Here is a 23708-nt window from a genome sequence, read left to right as displayed (position 1 = left end):
GAAAACTGTATTTAATAAAAAGACAGTCGAATGAATCTAGATTAAACACAAAATTGACGGTATAAAATGAAACGATAAGTGGGGATGACTTGAGACGAAGATCAATAATTTAAGTCAGTTGCGGGTATACGATATTAAAAGGACTGAAATAAAAGGCTTTATAAACCAGATAAAGACAGTATCAATGATGAAACTAACCTGACGGTTATCAATGATGAAACTAACCTGACGGTTATCAATGATGAAACTAACCTGACGGTTATCAATGATGAAACTTACCTGACGGTTATCGTCTCACGGCCTTCCTACGGATCTTGTCGTAGCGGCCAATGTATCTTTTGCAAGTTGAGCAGTGGTGGGCAGTGTCGCGTGAGCATTCCCTAAAGAATGGTATGAGGCAACAGCCAAGAACGCCACTGTAAATATAGAAATGTGATTTCAGGAACGCTGTTATATTCGGTAAAATAAAAAAATAGGTGTCTATTACTATGACATTTCTGTAGCTTTACAGAAAATCATATTCAGATCCAGGTCAGTACCTTTTCCAAGTCTAGTATCACCGAATCGCGTCTTTGGTTACGAAAAAGAATCTTACGTACAAATGAGATGGACAGATTACCCGAAAAGAACTGCCTTGCCGGTCAGATGGGAAGCAATTGATATGTCCATAACTGGACGCCTGAAGGCTCATGAAGAAAAATATATTCACCCAACGAGGCAAATTCCCACGCACCACACCCAGGTGACTATCCCCACCTTGGGTGACACGAGTGTTTGTCCGGTGGTCTTGCAAAGTGGGCACTTCAACAGCACGGAGTCTTTGCTCAGATGCAGTTCAACAACGTCATCTGCAAACGACATTATCATTAGTTATCAGAGACCACAAGAACATCAGGATACAGTGTGGCCGGCGCTCTTGCAATGGTAGTATTTCACCATTAGTGGGACATGACCAGATCAGATCTACAATGTCTTCTTTAGCTATAAGATATCACAAGTAGATCAGGAGACAGTGTGCCCGGTGCTCTTACAAAAGTGGTACCATTAGGGGGATGTGGAACAGATCAGGTCAACAATGTCTTTTGCAAAAAAATTTGCATTAACTCTCAGAAACCATAGGATCAAGAGCCCCCGTGTGGGTTTTTTGACCCGGTCCTTTTCATGGCGACATTTCATCATCGTCAGACGTTTTCCGTTGTTGAAAAAATGTAACCAGGGTTGAAAGTTTGTTTGTGAAATCAACACCGCTGGTTTTTTCTAATAAATGAATTTTTAGATATAAACTCACATTCTATCTTGTAATCGTCTTCATCGCGGTTCCCAGAACCAAGTTTGGCCATTATTGTTAAATACGTTTAAAAAGAACAACTTGGTGGCTATCAAAAATAAATGTATATTGCACCTTGTTAGATGTGAAAATAAAATGAACATAATAATTTTCGTTCTTCTTTCAAACCCATTTTTAACAATGTCCATAGGTACTGAATTCAGATTACGCAATCGAATAACAGTTCTTATTTCAACGAAGAATTTAATAATGTCTTCGTCTGTACAAGGGAACACGATAGAAAACTTTTCGATGAGATTACTCACTATATTTTTCCTTTTAACCTCTCTGTTTATCCTTCCTGTTATTACTCATGTAATTTTTATCTCTTCTGTATACATAAATGGTCACATTTATACAGCGCCGTTTTGTTATTAAATCACCTTAAGTATACCGCATACACTTTATATACCGTACCTACTAATTTTCTCGCTTCACATTTTTACTAATTTATAAACCGACCGGTTTCGTGTAGTAAAAAAGTAAGTTTAGTAAGTTAATAAAAAATCGTAGTTTTAAACAAAATAACTGTTTTATTTTTATTACATATTTGTACCTTTATCCTCTTTAACATTTGTATTTACATAAACTGTTACACTATATACTTGAAGCTTTATCCTTATTAGCATTTGGTTATTTCTGGATAATTATGTAGTATTAAAAAAAATATTATTAGTTAAGCAAATGAATAAACAAATAATATCGACTCATTAAATAATATTAGTGTACGCAGACAATGTAAACAAAATCATCATTTATGTACCCAGTGTAAAAGCCCCATGGGCGTATAGAAGAGTAAAATAAAATAAAAATATAAATTCTTAAATTAATAATTGTATCATTCCATATATCTGTATGTTATGAAGCTAAAGTATGTGATAAGGGGACGGAGATGAGGAAGAGTAAATTGGAAAAGTTTCTGACTATTCACATATGGTCACCAAACATGGCTAAATCCATTTAAAGCAACGTGTCGATTTCCACTGGTGGTCTTTCACCAAGGCGATACTGAGAGCATCTGCTTCTCGTTGTGACTCTTTCTATGAAAACGATTATTCTTAACACTTTCCTTGTCATATTCTTGCCATGATAGTTTGCCAAATGAGACTTTCAATATGAAAATTTGAAGGTTTACAAAATCAATAGAAGATGGACTAATAACGTCGATTCTACATCATCAGTGTATAGGTAACACTGCAAATATTCCCGGTATTTTTCCCTTTTGTTCCGAACACCAGTTTTAATTAATAATTAGTATAATTACCAACATATTGTGAATAAATCATTTGAAAATGCATGCATAGTCGCTTGACGCCACTCGTATTGCAGTAAATTCAAATTCGCAATAATTTTAAATATTGATCAATATCGAAACATTTTTTTTTTTAAATGTTGTCCGATGGTAGGTAATAGGATGAATTTAAATATTTTTTTTCTATCATTCGTTACATAAATTGTTAAGAAGAAGCTACAAGCCAAAAATGTGTATATTCTTGGTAAACCTTATATCGTAGGTAATAGGCATTAAAATCGCCTGACAAAAAGGAGTCTAGTAACGTTCGATTTCAAGCAAAAAAACTGGTTTTTATTTATTTTGTAAATAATTTTATAAGAAATCAAAAATGTTAATCAAGTGAAACTGTCAATGAAAAAAAAATCAAACTGATAATCTTAGCTATAACACTGCATTTTTTAAAGTTGTTTCCTTTATGCGTTCATACATTTCTATTGAAAAAATATTTTTTTCTAGTAGTCTGCATTTATATTTTTTATTGAGTAATTTATTTTTATATTTGTATTCTACTCAAGCGAAGCGATAGGAAAACCTTCAATTTATCTAAAGCATATTTTTTGGTATTTATAATGTACACCAATTCGTTATAAAGATTAATCAAAATAGTGATTTGGCATTAAGCTTCGCTTTGATCTTTCAAACAAAACTACTAATTATTCCTAAACCTGTCACCGGTTTGCGCAAACTCTTCAGACAAATATTTTTACTTATAACTAGCAAAGTTAAAAATATAAAGTTTTTCTAAATCGGATTTAGAAAGTGACCTTTTTTTTGGTTTGAAGGTCGAATGTGTAAAATTTCATCAATCTCGGGATAAAACCGTACATTTGTATAAATATCAAATCCACGCCGCCACATTTATAATCAAATAGATCATAAAATGACCATTTGTATTTAGACAGAAAAAATAGCGACATCTATACTTTGGTTGACTAATCTCTTGCCGCGTTTGACGAAAAATCAATAAACTCCCTTACGAAGCAGTCTGCTACCCGCTATCACAGCAGTTCAATTCTCACTCATAAACAAGTATTGTGTTAATTATTATCATCCTTATCATAATATTACAAAAAGCTACGCTGGACCGTCGGATGTAATCTGACAGCCCGCCAAAGCGCTAACAAAACAAACATGGCCGCCGCCGCAGCGTCTACTGAGCGCAGTGCAAGCGGAAAAATCGATTCCAAGTAAAAAGACATGAAAAGTATGCTAAAAGATATCTGAAAATTTTAAATTGGAATTTCAGTGTCCTATTTGTACACGTTATGCTTATGTTGGGTAAATTTACAGAAAAACACATTTTTTTGTAAATCGCATATCAGTTAGTTTCCACTTTTATTATTTGAGGTTATGAAAAAAAAATGTCGCATAAAAAAGCTTTGTTTTTTAATACGCCCTGTGCTGAACCTAAAAGAGAATTTTCATCGTTTTTGTCGATAGAAAATTATAGCACTTTACATATTATACATACTGTTTATGTAAATTACTAAAATTATTAAGAATATAAATAAATTTTATGCCGCCATTATAATAATGCTTACCGGCTTTGTTTTGTTTTATTTTGTCAGTAGTTTACTTTATAATATAATGTAGTATTTGATATATATAAGGAATTACCGAATTTAATATGTGTAAATACGGAATACTTAATCAGACAATAGATGGCGTTATTTCAACATTACTCCACTGGGAAGAGAAAATGTATTTCGGCTGCGGTGCGGGCGACCTTGAGCGAGGTCGCAGACGGGATGTACCTCCACTACTTACAACCTACCCCACGCCACCCCACCCGACTACCCTCCCCCCCCCTCCCCTCCACCCACTGGCCCTCCCACTGGCCCCGCCCACTTACCTTACCACCCACCTTCCCTTTGCAAAGGTGCTAGCCGAACCAAATAGCTGTTACTATTATCAAACGTAGTTTATATGGTATTTGCTATTACTTTCAGTTTTGTCTGTTTCCTCGGAAAATCTATACCTAATGCCAATTAAAATAAAAAATAAAACAAACACTTTGTTTTAATTGTGAAAAATTGCTGTTATAAAGTATGAATATTCTGTTGCATTCGTTATCTTGTGGCAAAAATAATGATGTAAATTGTTATTCTTATTTATAATATTTTTAGACTTACTCATATGATTTTATTATTTATTATTCCCTTACCAAAAATACAAGAGCCTTGTCTCTTTATGGTGAGAAAAACTAGAATTTCCGGAGGTAAACTGACAAAAAGTTATACGTCTTTTTTACTTCTACCATCATGTAGATTCATCTGCAGCACTGGACATCCTGTATACAGTATAGTACTGAATCATCGTTTTACGGAGAACACGAAAAAAAATAGTAAGTATAAAATAAAGTAAATATATAACCTATCAGAATTTTTATACTTACCGTAACATCTATTAAGTGTCGCTTGTGCCCTTTAACCATTCCAGCGTCCATTATAATATACAGGGTGTTTTTTTGTTTGTTTTCCAACATAAAACAAAAAAATCAGTAGGTATTGGACAGTTAGGATCGGGTGAGGGGTTCGTCGGTTATCAGGCTGAGTAACTAGTGACAACATAAATGCTTGGTTTTGAAAATAAACATTTTTGAAAAAAAAGGTAAAAAAAGTAATCGGATTTCAAAATTTTATTTACATTTTATACTCCAAATATTGTCAGGAATCACTGGTTATAGTAAGTCAAGTACCTCCTTTAACACCCTATATATTTTACTAGATTATGTAAAACGGTGATACACCAATATATTAGGAGAAGATTACAATTGAGGTGCATGTAAGTATAAAAATTATATCTATTGTTCCAAAATTATTTTACTATCGGGAGAGATATTTTTTTTTAAATCTAAATTTATATGATAATAAAATGCTTTCATAATTTGTCCTACCTTGAGGTTACGCCATTTTTATCATTGATGGAAGCAAAAATACTCGAGAAAAATTTATAGATGTCGAATAATTATAAAATTAAGTTAGCAAGGAAAACTTAAAAAATTATACAAGTTTCAAAAAAATAAAAAAATAATAATTGGAGGCGCCGGGTATCGATCCCGGTACCTCTCACATGCTAAGCGAGCGCTCTACCATCTGAGCTACGCCCCCGGTACAGGAGCATGTCAGAATACGTAATTTAACACAATAATACTTGAGATTTTGCTATGAAAATGTTTTGGATAATATTCATGGAAAATGCATAGGTATTATAAATAAATCATTTTATTATAAAAATCGAAGGAAAAGATAAAATAATAAACCATGTGGATATGATTACATTTATGCTTCTATTCATAGAGTATCAAAAGATTTATTATTATATAAATTATTTATACGCTAATTGAATATTTTATGGGAATTGATTTACTTTTACGCCACACCACAAACAAAAGTGGTAAGTTATTAATTTTTAACTAATTAAGTCGTATAAAATCATAAACACCGAATTATATTGATCTATTTAGTTTTTATATTCATGATATATGTAATATTTATATTGTCGTCGTAGTCATGACGCGCAACGTAAGAGGCAAGCGTGAAGCGGGGGCTGTAGGCAGCAGACATTCGCCCTTGAGACGGACGCCCTGGACGTTGCTCCGAACTCCGCCAGGCGGCGCTAGCGAGGCCTCAAACCACCGTTTATATTTTATTTCGTTCCCAAGCCTCGATATAACGACCGCCGTAATATTATAAAATGACATTGTCAGTAGATTCGAAAGTACCTGGATTATTATACGGTTCTCGTTACATTGCCCTTCAAATTTCGAAGTCAAAGACCTAAGCCCGAACCCGTAATATTGTAATCTGCTTATCATTTTTCCGAGAATAGTAATTTTTGCTACAAATTGAATTACATTATGAAACATCATGGTGATAACATGTCTGGGATCATAGACATTTAAATGGATGCATTCAATAAAATGATTCGCATTCATAAATAATACACAGCATTTTAATGAATTATCACTCAAATAAGGATATTTAAATTTCATCGTAATAATTTATTGGGAAAAAATTATATAACATTTTTTCATACTACCGTTTTTGTAAAAAAAAACATTTTCCCGGTTTAATTTATTTATTTATTTTTTACCAGATTAAAAAAATGCTCAGCTTTTGGCTTTTACACGTGCATACTAATAATAAATTACTAAATATTTGATTTATTAGCGGCGTAGTAAAGCTACTTCGTTTCAACCCCTACCAAAACATAATGTACATGTAATTATTACATGTACAGGGCACACAAGATGTTTTTCCCGCTATTCTAAGAAAGAGGTAAAATATTTATTTACCCCTGGTGGGACTCGAACCCACAATCCCCGGCTTAGGAGGCCGATGCCTTATCCATTAGGCCACAGGGGCTGGTTATAGAGGGGTGAAAAGTTCCCTTTATAAAAATGTTCGCTCTTTAGAAATTTATGGAAACTAAAAAAAAACATGGACTAAAATTTTTGACGCTGACTACGTTTATTGGTTCGGAACCGTACTTAAACCTGAGTCAGTTATTAATTCTTGTAAAATATAGGAAAACATTTCGAAATGCGTTACAGTACCCATCATTGCATTCAAATTCGATTAAAAAAGACAGTAGATGTTCAGTGTTGATATATTTGCACTCAAATAAAATTAATTTGACGCATTCTTTGTGAAATGGTATCTGGAAAAATTATAATCTTTATATCTTATAATTCTGCGAGATTTCGAAAAAATGGGCAATTTTATTTCTGGATTCCGAATAAATAAATTGTGATTTCTCTTCGTATTAAAAAAAGTGTATTTACTACCATTTTTATTTAATGGCTTCGAACATTCTTATTGAGTATTTATGCCATTCAGGACATCTGCCCGGATAGCTCAGTCGGTAGAGCATTGGACTTTTAATCCAAGGGTCCAGGGTTCAAGTCCCTGTTCGGGCGACTCTTTTTTATTAACTTTTGTTCTGGCGAATCTTTTTTATAGACTTTTTATTTACCTCGTCTTTTAGGAAATTTTTTTTACCTTTTTAGTTTATCTTCAGCATTACTGTTATTTTCAAGATTTTCAGATTTAAAAATTCTTTAGTGACGATATCTACTATTAGGATTATGAAACATCCAAGCATCTACATAATAATTTCCGAAGGTTTGACATTAATTAATTGTACAATTAACAATATGTTCATACTTTGTATGGATTGTGAAAACATTATGGTTTTATTTAGTATTTTGACTTGAAAATAAAAATAACTATTACTACCTACTATTTTCAAACTTCGTAAAAAAAGAATAAAATCACAGTTTGTATTTCGTATTATTTAATAGCAATAAATCGTTAAAATATTAATTCCGAATATCAAAGGTCATTTCAATTTCGCTACAGAATTCGGAATGTTTCAATATGTTTATTTCGTGTTTTTTTAATCGGTTAACACCGCGGACCTCGTATAAATCGTTTTATTGCCTCTTATAAATACATCCCCGCTTTTGCTTTTCGTTTTAATAGGTCATTTTTTTTGCGGCAGGCAGTAAATCGTTCCCGGAATGCCGTCGCGTTATTTATTGCCAAATGTTATTATTTTTATTTTGCGTTAACACTGTCAGACGGATAGCTTTATAATTTATGTTGTGAATGTTCTCAGATATTCTTTTTGTAACACAGCTCTAATTTATTGTTAATTTACGATTACGATAATCGTCGATTATCTGTTCGATTATTATCCTACAAAATAATGTTGCACGTTACATAGAAAAACTCCGGAATCAAGTATTATCTACTATCTTCTTTTTGTCGTATTTTGCGTCAACACTGTCAAACGGATAGCTTTATAATTTATTTTTTTCTTTTTTTATGTCTCAATTTTTTTTTCGTTACACTGCTCTAATTAATTTTTAATATAAATACGATTACGATAATCGTCGATTATCTGTTCGATTATTATCCTATAAAATAATGTTGCAGGTTACACAATAACTGGTAACTTCTTTTTGTCGAACCGTACGGAGCAAATGATACTATGGCATTCCTAGTTCGGTTATATTTGTGAGACTGAACCTGGTGGGGAAGTACCTGGCTATTCAGATCTGGGCACCAAACACGGCTAAAGCCATTTCAAACAACGTTTCACTACTTATTTGGAGTCTTACGCCATGGCGATACTGAGAGTATCTTGATAATACATTCGTATTTTACTAAAAGTTTATTTGGAAACCTATCAATTTATTCGTTAAAGGCCTGCAATCCCGTTTTTAACCGGATTACTAATCATTTTAAGCGATTCTTAGTAAATTAATAATAATCAATATAAGTAGTTTTTCTCCGTGTGTGTATAGACGTTGCCGGTTGGAGAAGGGTTATCAGTTACAACAAACAAAAAGAATCCACAAACAATGATCTTCCTGAACTAGTCTTCCACGTAATATTTCGTAAACGATAAAAAGAAAACAATATTTTGATAACATCACCCAGAATACTGATTCCTTTTTATTTTTGTGGTTATATTTGTCTGCACAATGGCTGCCATAATCTTAGTAATTTTAGGTCCCCCAAATTATTTTTCAATTCATGTAATTTACGACCTACGGTTTGGGTTTATTTTTCATTGAACAAAATGGGGACCTGCATTTAGAATTCTGATTAGAAAAAAAAACATTATAATATCCTGTTGTACTATGGGATGCAAACGTGTGTCATTAATCTCTGAGTTTGGTTTGGCTATGCATAAACTACCACGATAGAGCCTAAATTATGAATGTATATCAAAATGTAGAGAAGAGGAAAAATAATAATAATAATTGGATGACTTGTATAGCGCCGTTTTGGTGCAAAATCACCTCAAGGGCGCTGTACAAACTTATAATACATTTCTAAAGTGATCTATGTTATTACTTAACTATTTATGGAGATAATTTACAGTACAATACTTATCTGGTAGATCACTTGAGATTAACACTTAATTAACACTATCTAATTGTTTATTAGCTAAATTTAGATACAGGATTTATTTATTTTCACATATACGGCACAACATGTGCCATTCACATACTAAATTACAGAGAATAGTACAGCAACATAAGGAATGTAACAATATAAATGTAAGTATAATGGTATAATCAGTAAATAGTAGTAAGGTTAAAAGTATGAAAAAAGAGAAATAAATAAAATATAAGTAGCAATCTGTAGTATAGTATTAAGTCAAAGTAAGAAATTATATGTAATAAAGTAGTATAAGCAAGAATAAAGGGCTTATAAAATGTCTGAAAGGCAATAAGAGTTTGTAAAAAATAAAATAAAAAATAAAATAAAATTTAGGACTTAATTGGAAAATTGAATATAACTGGACTTTCTCTTAGGAATGGTATATTTAAGTTAAGGGCACGACAGCTTAAAAAGGTAAGTTTTTAGTTTAGACCTGAATTCTGTTGGAATTGTTATGGATCTTAGTTCCGGAGGGAGTTTATTCCAAGCCTTCGGCCCAGATACTCCGAAAGCGCGATTACCAAACTTAGTATATGGCTTGCGCTTAGGTTCTATCAGTCTGCCTACAGCTGATGATGTTGCTGATCTAAGAGTTGACTGAATCAGACCAGTATTTTCCGGGACGCATAGTTCAGAGATGTAGGATGGGGCCATTTAATTGATGGATTTAAACACCATCCAGCACAGTTTGTACTGGATTCTTTCAGGGCACTTGAGCCATTGAAGGTTACGAAGGTGTTCTGAAATGTGAAATATTTTGAAACCCCGGTTATGAGCAGTGCTGCAAAGTCTATATATGCAGAGGCGGATTTGCAGTATTGGGCGCCCTAGGCCCCAGACCATGTAGCCGCCCCTTTCTCAGTACCCATCATATTGACCAGGAGTATCCAAACTTTTCAGTAAGTTCCTAGGGTCAAAACCGTTTTAATTTTCCTGCCATTATCATTCATGGTTCATGGGGTGAGATTTGTCCAGGTCTTGGCGGCGGATACGTCTGCCCACCTGCTGCGTGGCGGGCCGGTTCGAGAGAGACTGGGTGAGGGAGGCCTTTTGACCTTTCCAGCCGGACTATTGGAGGGATGTATTCATACGTATGTCACTCCTGGACACACTAATCCCCAGATTCCTACCCACCCCTCATACATTTTCCTTTTCAGAACTTCCTATCCCTCCCTTCCTTAAAAAGACCCTCCACACAGCATCACCTAATACACAGCATCTCATAGGTCGTGAGGGAAAATATTTTCCTCAAAGCCTCCTGTGTGGAATTAATGTAAAAAAAATACGCTTGCTAAATTCGCTAGTTCAATTACTGTATAATTGTCGATTGTCGCAGGCCGGATTGATGACATTGGCGGGCCGTTGTTTGGAGACCCCTGATATAGACTATAGACTACATAATGAATTTACGGCGAGCGACGGAGCATGATAGGTGTGGCGAGGGCGGCTGCGGGGCGTGGGGGCGCGCTGTGTGCTGTGTGTGAACACGCTCTTGCATATCGCTATTTCGTACGTAGAATATTTAGGTACTTAGGAAGTAATTTCTTGTTATCATCTGTGACTTTTTTGTCACGATTGGCCGCCCCTAATATCTGGCCGCCCTAGGCCCGGGCCTACATAGGCCTAAGGGCAAATCCGCCTCTGTATATATGTCAAATAATTGTTTTACTTTTAATATTATTATAATTTCTTTGCATAGAATATAAAGTTTACTTATTACGATTTATTTGTATTCTCTTGAAGATCATACTAGGCTCATGCTCGTATCATGGTAGACGTAGATACGTTTCTTTTTGTTAATGTGAATACCGCATAAGTCCCAACTGCTCCCAACTGTCTGGAGTCAAATATACTATGGCATCCCTAATTGGGATATTTTGTGAGGCTGAATGAAGTGGGAAGGTGAAGGAAACGAGTAGAGGAAGGTGGGGTAATACGATCTGGTCACCAAATATGGCAAGAGCATATTCTCAATTCTGAATGGTGGTCTTGAGTATCTTCTACTCTGAAACGTGCCGCAAGTATATATTAATTTAAATCAAAAATCTGTGAAATAACACAATCTAATCAAAATGAAACTTACTTGCGGACGTCAGGATGTGAACCCTCGTCCTTCAGATTGCTAGTCGAGAGCCTTACTCCTCGGCCACTGAAGCGTCATTATTAGATTATATTATAATGTAATAACAATAATAATAATTGTATGTAGAAATAAAAATAAAAAATCAACCCGTAACCATAATACCTCTATTTTAAATAAATGTCTTTTAAACATTAAAAAATAAATAAAAATGTTTTGACTGAGTATTGAACCATCTTTCCAAGGGGCTGGAATAACCTCGTCAAATGCCGATCAAATAGAACCGACATTTATTTCGTATGATAACTGCTGGAATGTCATCCAATATTAGAGACATGCTTATATGTCCACGTGTATGTACTTGATTGCCACCAAAAGTTTATATAATGCATTGTTATCGACAACGAGTCTATCATCCGAATTTCAGCTCGATCGGATGTCGGAGGTGGGTTAATTTTCGCTTCCAAAATTTGCATTCATTAATTACCGTAAACAAAAATGAAATTCAAACAGATGTGTTTAAAAAGCATATTATATAAACAGTAATAAAATTTTTATTTAAACTGAACGATAAACATAGATATAGAAAATGTAAAATAATAATATTAAAAAGTAACATGCAAAAGTATACCTATTATAAGGCTTCACTTTATAGAGTGGTGAAGATCTTCCAAGAGATACCGATACCAATATAAAAGTATCTATTACAAGACTTCACTTTATAGAGCGTCGAAGATCTATAAGACTTCACTATATAGAGCAGTGAAGATCTGTCAATAAATACCGACCAATATAAAAATATACCTATTACAAGACTTCACTTTATAGAGCGTTGAAGATCTTCCAAGAAATACCGACCAATATAAAAGTATACCTATTATAAGACTTCATTTTACAGAGCGGTGAAGTCTTGAAATTTATGAATTTATTCCGTTTAATTTTTAAAAAGTAGATAGTGTATATTTTAAAGCTACAGTGCTCGTAGTGGAAATGACTTTATGACTTGAATACATTTTCCGATATTAAAAATTGATATCAACAATTTATAAAATATATGAAGGAGAGGAACAATGAAATGGTAAAAGATGTTATGATCGGTAATCCAAAGGCTACCCTAGACAATTTTCAATCAATGGGCCAAGCTTTAAAATTTAAACGAAAAACCAAATAAAAAGGTGAAAAAAATGTTAAGTTTTGAATGCATGTTTTTCGTGCTACATAACATCACAATATTTTTACATAACTCGACCTTTTTCGATGTAATCTGTTATAATTGATTGTTATCTGGCAATATTTCAGGCTAACTGGGAGATTTATTTCTAATTTTGGGATGATACGGACTCTGGGCATTGGCTTACACAAATTGGATGCACATTTTTAACAATTTGAAACATGACTCATATTTTTAAATTGTCTTCCACGGCTATTATTTTTAGATTATACCTGAGACAGAGGCCGCGCGTATTTTGCAGCGGCAGATAATTTACAATAAATTGTTGTGTTTTTTAAACTGCATTTTCAACCGTTGCGACTATTTTAATATGAATCACTTTTAATTGACGGTAAATTGAGTTCTGCAGAAGAAGTAAATCTACGAAAAGAATTAAAACAAATTTTCTTAAAGTGTTTGTAATTAAAACTACACAATATTCTGAAATAAGTTAGATAAAACATTGAGGCATGTTTTGAAAATAATACGAGAATACCTAAGTTATAGTTTTCATCATCTGAAATATTGAAAATATTCGAATAATTGGATGACAGAGTTATTATTTAAAGCACGGGAAGGTAGGAATACTTTCCTCGTTCTACCGATATTCCAATTAAAGAGGCTTAAAGCGGGAAACACGCCAAACGCGCGCACAAAATTTATACACGGTTGACATTATTTTTCACATGAGAACAGTTGTTGAGAACGATTTGCCGGCCTTTTCAGTTTCCTTCCAACTGCAGCATGGGTTTCTTCAAGACCCATGTTCACTCGTTTCTCTCCTCAAAATACCCCCACACATCATCCCCTAAGATGATATAGGTCCTGAGGGAAAATTATTTTTCTCAGGACGAAAGCATCGAATAAAAACGTAGTTGTCTGCGTCCGTGCGAATTTAATTTCGAAATGTGACGCATCCGATTTAAAAGTTTTTTATTTTGCTCAATCCTACCTGCAAGGAAACCAATTATATTTTGACATTAATGTATGAAATATGTATTTTCTATGTGAAATCCAAGATTTAGATAGCGCTAAGCGTAGTTTTCTATATCCACCGATAAATTATTTGGTCGATCTCAATATCTCTATATCTAGTATAATGAACTTTCGTGAAATTAAAATTCAACCAACAATCTACATAAATATCGTGATATAATAAAATATGTTGACGTTTTATTTATTTGATACATGTTACTTATTTGAACATTAATAATTTGACATTGCCAGTAACCTGTCGCGACGACTCGCCACAAAAAGTTACTTACAATAGGCTAATTACAAATGAAAAATAACAAAAAATGTACGTCACTGGGCTGACATTAGGGTACTCACTCTTGACATTGAGTGGACCTTCAGTGCGAAAAGTAAACAATAAAAAAGTGGCAGTCTACGCGTAAAATGGCTTATCTTTAAGGATTAGACAGTGTTCTCTGTTTATTTACCTTTTTGACTAGAAAGAGCGAATAATAGATTCACAGACTAAATTTATGCTTTATTGAATGTAGGAAAACAAACTGAAAGTAATATCTACATAATAAACATTTTGAACTAAATTTATTTAACAATTATTTTATAAGCAATAATTATTAGTCTGAAACACTCATCCTCATTGAAAAATCTCCTGATAATTATTGTTTATAAAATAATTGTTACCCTATGTGCTATGCATAAAAAATCTTGTCTTAAACATTAGTTTACCAAAAAAATAATAATTAAATTTATTTAAGTGCATTTTTTATGTAAATCTGAACTGTGCAGATCCAGTAAGACTATGACATAGAACAATATAACTGACATAAAACATGTTATATGTGTTTGAATAATAATAATTACTCATTTTCGCCAACCACATTTTGGAAACAAATCATTATTTTGATATAAATTCATTAATTTAAAATATATATTCAGTTAACCCGTTGGGCGCATTTTGCACCCGTGTTCTAAAATTAATAATTACACTTCGTTCTACTTCTGGCGCTAGTAAAATTAGAGTGTTAATGTTAATTTTAGTTGTAAGTTTTTACATATGTAAATATAAATGTAATTAAGATTGTAGTTATAGGCCTTGGTCGTAAGTCACTAGATATTAGTCTTAGATGCAAGTCAGTAGTTCTAGTATTAATTATTTAATAAATATATTTGTACAGCGCCCTTGAGGTGATTTTTCGCGAAAACGGTGCTATATAAATTAGCCAAAAAAAAGGGTTACAATTTTTACATGCGGATACAACGGGTTTACAATACGATAACTTCGAAATTTTAAAAAAGTGTTAATAGTCAATTAAAAACCATTTTTTCAATGGTTATCTTTTATATTTATTTTCGCTTTGATACCTATTTTGATAATATTTTTGATTTTGTGTTTTGTATTTTTATTTTTCTCATTTATATATGTAAGTTACTTCTTGGTTTTTTTAAATGTTAAAGTATAAAAAAAATCGATTTTTACTTATAATGATAACTAATTATTCACCTTTCACAATTTTTTTTTGTATATATGTACTTATTTGCCTATCTATTTTTTAATTCGTTAATTTTCCTGGCGAAGAAGACAATTTAGATTATTATTGATCAAAAGTGGTGTAAATAAAGTATTTCATTTATATGTGAAAATATTACTGATTTATTAAAAATCTCTTCAAATTATTCGTAATCCGGTTAAAAACAGGATTGGAGGCGAATGAATTGATAGGTTTCCTAATAAACTGTTACTAAAATAGGAAATTATTATCACGATGTCGGAACACGTGTTCATAAAATTAATAATACAGGGTTTTCCAATAAGAGGTGCTATTCTGATATTCAGAGAAAAATGGCATTTTTAATATAAATGATAGAATGTTTATTTCATTATAAAGAGGAAGGTATGCCGTAGTGAAAAATAACATCAGTCAAATAACCACCACGACCACGCCTACAGGACCATATCCTTTTCATGAAATTTTCCATAACCAAATCGCAAGTGGCTGCCTTATGTCCCCGATAGCCTCACGAATTTCATCTTTTAGGTCTTGAATCAACGCTGGGCTGTTGGCGTAGACCTTCTCTTTCACGTGGCCCCAAAGGAAGAAGTCGCAAGGTGTTAAATCACAAGATCTCGGTGGCCAATTGTGATCACCTCTTCGAGAGATAACACGGTCCGGAAACTTTTCCCGTAAAATATCAATGGTTTCGTTGCTTGTCTGGCACGTAGCGCCGTCTTGTTGAAATTAAACGTTGTCCAAATCAATACCATCTAAATCCGGCCATAAAAAATCATTAATCATCTCTCGATAGCTCTTTGAATATCAAAATAACACCTCTTATTGGAAAACCCTGTATATTAGCATTTCGGTGCACGAACACGTGTTCCGATATTTTGGGAATTTACTAACAGTTTATCAGGAAACGGCCTGCAATCCCGTCTTTAACGGGATTTCCAATAATTTGAAGATATTTTTAATAAATTAGCAATACTCATTTTTCTTCGTGTAATTGGGATTAGTTTTTGGCTGAAGGGAGTGACACCAGGAAGGGTATCAATACTGGTCTGATTATCAACAGTATGACCGTGCTAGGGAAATTGGTATAAAATCAACAGTAGTTGCTATAGATCCGATATCGTAAAGTTATCAAATTCACTGTGCTTGACCCCCAGAGCACTTGATTTTGTAAAATCCACAGGGGCGTTACTGTTGAATCTCAGTCCACAGGGACAGGGCAAACATGTAAGCCCGGCACCTAACATTTCCCTAACCATTTCTGTTCTGTTGGATAGATTGGTTGTAATGAATATTACATCACGAGATAATATATCGTGATATTTATTGCCGATATAAAATATTTTAAATAGCCGATATAAAAGATATTTATAATTTAGCAGGTGTCTTTGTTTTATTTATCTGTGTATAACTTTGTATGTTTGAAACACATTTTAAAAATGCATACCTCTTGGTATGATAGAAATCTCTGACCATTAATTAAAACTTTGTTGACCATTAGAAAATTAAACACCTTCGTTTTAATTTGTGAGAAATTATTAACTTCTTATAATAGCAACCTAGAGAGTTTTATTAAAAAAATGAATTGTATCTTTTACAAATTATATATATTTTAGAAAATAACCATCACTTTTAAACATGTCTATTTCATTTTCCATTTTTATTTCGTGACAGAATGAATAAATAATTTAATGAATGAAGTAGAATCTTGGAATTAGAAATTAACCCCCTTCCCGATATCTATATAGACTCGTAGTCGATGACAATGCATATATCAACTTATGGAGGAAATTGTATGAAATTACAAAATTTTACTGCAGTTATTATACTTACATTATAAATATACTGAAATTTTTCATCTTTTAGCATTTATCCTTCTGTGGCTCGGACTTAAGGCCGACCAAGATAAAGCTTTATGAACAGCGTGGTGACTTTTATGAAGAGGCGGAAGTTAAGAATTTTGGGAACAAAAGTAATAAGGATCGACGGAAACCCAACATTTTCCTTTGGTAAGTAATACTACCAGAAAGGGTGAAGAGCTATGTTTCTTTTTTTAGTTTATCTATTGAATTTTCGACGCGGACCCCTGAATAGTTGAACATTTTGCCCAGATGGTCTCTACGCCACTGGATAGACACACAAATAGTGTAGTTAAATACTGAACGAAAGCATTGCACCAGGGTGATACCAAACGTATATTTAATTTTTATCTAAAAAATGTACATGTGGAATTCGTACCCACAGGCTTTTGTATTGGGAAACAGAGGTTAAATTTTTCAATGGCACAAAAAATACTTATTGGAAATTAACATTTGTTTGTCCTTTTTAAATATTCGTTTAGCAACTGCATAGCGAACGTGGAATCTATGCACTTTAAATATTGACAGTGACATCGTATACGTGTACCGTATCACAGTACAATGGCCGCGCTGTTTTCAATAGAATTTATTAGGAAACACTTATCTCGCTGATAGCGGATAGCGGGGGACAAAGAGAAGAAAAAACGCCACGCTGCCATTGACACGCTGACATTGAAACACATTCAAATGTCACCTGAATGACTAATATGTACAACTGTCTAACGCAGGGCTGCCAGTGTTGTTAGGTCGCAATCGTTTCGTATTCACCCGACTTTTTAGTGTAACTTCTACGGCTACGGCCCTGTCCAGCGCAGGTATGTCAGTGTAACTATGGCCAGTTTTACGATGGTAAGTAGTACGATATTCAGTGAAACTATGATCAGTTTTACATAACAATAACGGTCAATTTTACGGATCTATGATAACTCAACACAGGGACAATTCAACACACTTAAAAAGTGATATAAAGTAATGACTTTAAAAGATGAAAAAAAATTTAACCTAACCTAACCTAACCTAACCTAACCTAACCTAACCTAACCTAACCTAACCTACTTAACCCAGTTATTAAAGTTTTTGTTTTATTACTTTCCATGACTTTATATAACTTTTTAAAGATGTGATGAATTATCATTGTTATGATTTATCCGGTCACCCAGTTTTACACACCGTCCAGTTGTAACATTGGCCGGTGTGCAGTGCAACTATGGCTAATTTTACAATGTCCAAGTGAAACTATAGCCAGTTTTACAATGTCCAGTGAACGTATAGCCAGTTATAAAATGGCGAGTTGTACGATGTCCAATGAAACTATGGTCAGTTTTAAAATGGCCCGTTTCACGATACCCACTGAATACTACTACTATATGACAGCTGAATATGTTACATGGGACATTGTTCCCTGGGACTACGGCCAGTAGAACTATGTTATTATGCCCCCAAGTGCCATCAAGAAACACCCTAACAAATACCTACGAAAATATATTACATGAAAAGCTATCATCACGTGTGACAACCTTGCTGCAGTTTTTCATTGACTCTTTCGTGAGTGGTAAACCAGGGAGTGTTCAATTACATATGATATTCTTATTTATTTTTAATCTGTCGAGTAGACTGATATATTCACTCATAGAGTGAAGAGGTTTCAACAAAAAATACATGTTATTCAGTACCTGCCTCGATGAAACTAAAAATAAACCGTATCGCGTCAACTTCAAATAAAATCGTATAATTTTTGAAAATTATTTGTAGCGTATTTTCCCTAAGCCTCATTCCCCTCCCTACTACCTTCAGCCTCACAACATATCCCAATTGGGGATGCCATAGTCTCACTGGCTCGGTTGGGAGCAGTTGGGACTCTTGCGCGGTGTTGAAAAAATAAAAATGTTTTCGAAGAATAAACTGGCAGAGAGATCAACTATCCGGGGGATCAACTTTCCGGGGTTCAACTCTCCGGATGATCAACTTTCCGGGGGATCAACTTTCCGGGGGATCAACTTTCCGGGGGATCAACTTTCCGGGGGATCAACTTTCCGGGGGATCAACTTTCCGGGGGTCAACTGTCCGGAGGATCATCTGTCGGGGGGCCAACTGTCGAGGATAAATGGTTGGGTCAACGACGCCTTCAATCAGGCAATCTGTTCAGCTCGCGTGTAAATGAAATAGATGATTTCTATCATTCTCAAAGATTAATTTAACCCCAGTATCTTTTGATCATATTTAATGAATTTTGTGTTTTTTTAATATATTCAATTTTTATAATAATAATGTAATAAAACAACCTAATCAAATTCTAATATGACACCTAATAAAATACATTTCAAAAACGTCATTACATATTTTTCGATAGATGTCACTAATCTGACGGAATTTTCTACAATCAATTCGATAAATATTATTGTACTTTCATAAAAATTCTACGATTAAAAAATAATAATATTTAATAGATGTAAAATATATGTTAAAAATCAGTATCTGTATGGGTTATTACTAGTTAGTAGTGTTTTGTGACAACCTCACTTGGATAACCTATGCTAAGGTGTTGTCATGTTTTAGGACAAGTGTTAGTATGCCGTCATAAGTAAAAACGCATTTTGTAGGTTCTTGATATTCTCAAGGATACTGTGATTCCACCCAATATTGCAGTATGTATTATTAATGCGTATTAAATACATTTATGATATTTTTAGACTGCCACCACTTTGTTCCAATCCTCAAAAACATGGTCATTTTTGTATTTCGCGTTTAGTTGCTAACTTTAAGTTTCTTCAGATGACATTTGCAATATCGTTGACTCGGTCTGCTTTGAATTGCTTCGAAATTTGGCCAATTTGATTATGCGTTCCGTATTTGCTTTCGATTTAAAATATTCATCTGACAGTGCTATTAATGGGTATTACTGCCTTTGTACATTTTCATTGCGCGACGGTCGATATTTGTCAAATAACAAGATTTTTGACAAAGTCGGCGATCTCCGTCTTAATACCATAGTAATACATCCCTAATTCTGGGTGTCGGGCAATTAACCCTTCAGTACTTTCATTAATTTTGTTCGATTTACAATGTTTTCTGTGTATTTCAAATGCTCTATTTACATTTTTTTCAATTTTATGTAAAAAAAATACTGTTTTAGAAACAAGATATAAATTATATCACTTTACGGTGTACGCATTTAAAATAAACAATACTATTTCTAGATAATAAAATTTTAAAATTAAATGTGAAAAGTATTGTAAAAAACGCAAACCACATTTTTAATTAATATTTTATTCGAATCGTAGAAAAATTGATAGAACTCGATATTTTGAAAACGCAATCGTGTTTTTTAGGGATTTGTAAGAAAACTGTTTGGGGATGAGGTTAGGAGATAAATGAAAGAGGTAGGTTGCGATGACACAGCGGAACCCGGGCGAAAAGGCCGCCCCGTCCAGTTAGAGATGAGCGCTCGCACCCGTCACTCGCTTGTAACTGCTAATTATTGACTGACTGACTTTTGACTAACCATTTAAAGTATTTTGACGCTGTCGTTTATATAGGCATAAATGCATTCGAGAATAATCCGCGCAGTCGCAAGTAGATAGATGGGACTACGATATTTCGCTAGTAGGTTCTAAGGCGATGCGGGTTACACGTACGAACGTTCCCGAATGTTCTAGTAGCTTACCGCTGCAACTGTAACTTCACTTTTATCTCGTTTATATAATAAAAAAACAAGAAATAATTTTTAAAGTTAAACCGATTGTTACGCGAAATATGAAATGGTAAAATTATGGTTATTTTTAGGATTTTATTAGTTGCATCCAATATAAATATTTGAGGCAAACTGAAAGGAGTTATTATTTCTCTTTCTAAAGTCAAAAAGTAACATATCTCCGCATGATAGAAAAAAGATAAAAATACTTTTATAAAATGTGGACGCCCGGTCATATATGACCCTAAAACGCTGGAGGGGTTACAAAATCTGTCAGCCACTAATACGACAGTATTACGGTCGGTATACGCAGAAAGATTATGTGTAACGTTTTCTACTAAACTATTATTATCCCTCCGCATTATCTATTATGAGTAAGACAGTTTATGTATACATATTAGGTTATTAATCGTAACATTATAATATTAGATAGACACAATTTAATTTAGTGAAAAGAAAAAGTAAAGACAAGAGTATAAACCGAAAATCCGGTCACTTAGGAGTAGTGTGTTTAATTCCTCGGCTAGCCAGGTCCTCTATCACAACGCAAGCAACATTTTCCGCTTACAGTGGTGGAAATAGGAGATTTTCAAATATTGTTAGGTTATTCGTAATCCGGGAATGTTTATCTATCTTTAAAAATAAAAACAGCAGTAGATGATAATTAATGCAATTGTTAAAAATGCAGATATTTCAAATTTTACAATATCATTATACAACAAAAATCTGTTTAGTACAAGTAAAAACATAATTTAAGGCGATGCACTACGTAGTAATATAAAATCATGTCTTTTTGGTTTGAAAATTTGGTTGCCTAGAAATGTTTCAGATGCTTTAATTAAATACTGCGAGTAGAATACATCCTGAAATGATCCAGTATTTTTTATATGAGTCTTTTTATAAGCCCAGAAATAATGTATAAGGCATATGAAAACTGCTTTAAAGTTCAAAATCTCTTACTTACGAACCCATTTTCGGTTATGGTTTTATTGTATAGTGTGGCAAATTAAGTTATTTATAAAATGATCGAAAAACATTTAAATATTTGTGCCTGAACATCCACAAAATAAAATAAAGGCACTTTTTGGCCATGTTTTTTTTTTTGCATAAATCAAAACAGGTAGATGGTGTTAAGCGGGAATTTAAGTCTTATCGCCATCTACGTAGGGTGTGTTATTGATAGCGGCTCGATTCAAAATATTACACGACGTAGTGCATCGCCTTAATTAAATTGTGTTATTTTTGGTTTGGGGTTAGTAGGTTTTGGAAAAAAAATGTGTAAGTTTAATTTTCCATTCTGTAATTTGATTTTTCAGTTTGTGTATTCATGATTTATCAGCAGGTTGTTTCAGATAATGTGATAATCAAGTGCTTTTTTCAAACGCACTTATGTCTACTTAAAAGCCTCTAATTAATGATCTTGTATTTAAGAAATTTCTAAAGTAATTTACTGGCTTGCCGGCATCACATCAAACAGATCTGATAGCAGATAGAGCGGGGAACTGCACAAGTTTAATATCTAGAAACTTTTACCAATTGCTATAAATACTGGTAGCTAATTGAAAATTTCATTGAAAACAGTTCCTAGTCTCCGAGGAGCTGATTGTTACAAGATAACCATCAACGTGTGCTGACAGAATCTCGTGCCCTTGGGACCACGAGGTTCTAACTGACTTTTGAACAAAAATATTTTTGCATCAATCTTAGTTCTATTTTTTCTTCAAAATATTTCAAACATCTATGTAAGTTCGCAGCAAAATGCAACAAAATTCTTATTAAAATAGTTCATATTTATTTTTTAGAATAACATAGTGTTGCCTCCGTGGTCGAAGGGTAAGGCAAGCCGGATGTCGCGGGTTCAAATCCCGGCGTGCGCAAGTCATAATTAATTCATTAATGTTGTTTCACAATTTACTCACATAAAATAATATAGTATATTTGCGACACGTTCCAGGGTGGAAGATACTCCCAGTATCGCCCTGTTGTAAGACCACCACTCAGAATTGAAACATTGCTTGCAATGGCTTTGGCCGTGTTTGGTGACCAGATATAAATAGCCAGGAACTTCCCCGCCTTCCTCTCCCCCATCTCCTTCCCATCCACACAACTTGCAGCCTTACTCCAGACGGTGGGTAGCAGTTATGACTCTTGAGCGGTATTCACGTAAAAAACACGATCCCATTTAAAATTTAAGAGCAACTTAGAACTAAGTCTTACAACATTATTATCTACAATAGATTTAAAAAAATGGGAGCAACATGGTTCCCATTTGCATTGTGTTCAAGTTCATTCGATCTGGACATCCAAGGTTCCATCTGCCAATTGTGTGAAACTAAGAAAACAAATGAAAAATTACATTTATGAAAAAGTGAACACGCCGAATGTATTGTAATTTAATTATTTTTAGGTTTAAGAATATTCCATTCAAAAAACATTTTGGTATTTTGCAAGAAACTAATTAAAACAATCAGATCAAAGTAAACGTTATATCTGTTTTTTGGTTGTTTGGCTAAATGACAGTTTTTTTACTTAGAACATTCTTAAACGTAACGATAATTTAATTACTATGCGTTTTACATACTCTTTCATAAATTACAAGCGTTAGTATTTTGAACCTCAATATCTAAGTTTCACACCAACGGCACATAGAACCTTGTTTTTCCAAGGGAACGATCTCTTGTAAAGACATTTATCTTAGTTGGCTTCAATTATTACAATTCCCAAGGTTCAATGTGGGATGAAATGCTTACAATTGCATTTTGCACTGCTATACTTAGGTAATGCACGTAAGTACAGGGGCGTGACGGG

The 23708-nt window shown here is 33.6% G+C and overlaps 1 protein-coding gene and 3 non-coding genes across 4 annotated transcripts in view; 1 reads left to right on the top strand and 3 right to left on the bottom strand.

Annotated features, from left to right (window-relative positions):
• Positions 1-286: 286 nt before the first annotated feature.
• Positions 287-23708, bottom strand: part of LOC149421468 (lipopolysaccharide-induced tumor necrosis factor-alpha factor homolog) — a 127910-nt gene continuing 104488 nt past the window's right edge. Inside the window, exons 3-4 of the mRNA XM_089634711.1 lie at positions 710-848; positions 287-416 (exon numbers count right to left, since the gene is read on the bottom strand). Of these exons, the coding sequence (XP_089490837.1) occupies positions 287-416; positions 710-848 (269 nt within the window). The remainder of the gene's footprint in view (positions 417-709; positions 849-23708) is intronic.
• On the bottom strand, positions 5659-5731 carry TRNAA-AGC (transfer RNA alanine (anticodon AGC)). Its single transcript has one exon. It is a non-coding gene; the product is annotated as a tRNA-Ala (tRNA).
• On the bottom strand, positions 6916-6988 carry TRNAR-CCU (transfer RNA arginine (anticodon CCU)). Its single transcript has one exon. It is a non-coding gene; the product is annotated as a tRNA-Arg (tRNA).
• Positions 7470-7542, top strand: TRNAK-UUU (transfer RNA lysine (anticodon UUU)). The gene has a single exon. It is a non-coding gene; the product is annotated as a tRNA-Lys (tRNA).

The sequence above is a fragment of the Hesperophylax consimilis genome, chromosome 8 (genome assembly GCF_061612785.1).
Source record: "Hesperophylax consimilis isolate HC1 chromosome 8, BYU_Hcon_1.0, whole genome shotgun sequence".
Classification (NCBI taxonomy): domain Eukaryota; kingdom Metazoa; phylum Arthropoda; class Insecta; order Trichoptera; family Limnephilidae; genus Hesperophylax; species Hesperophylax consimilis.
This window is presented reverse-complemented; position numbering and strand designations above follow the sequence as displayed.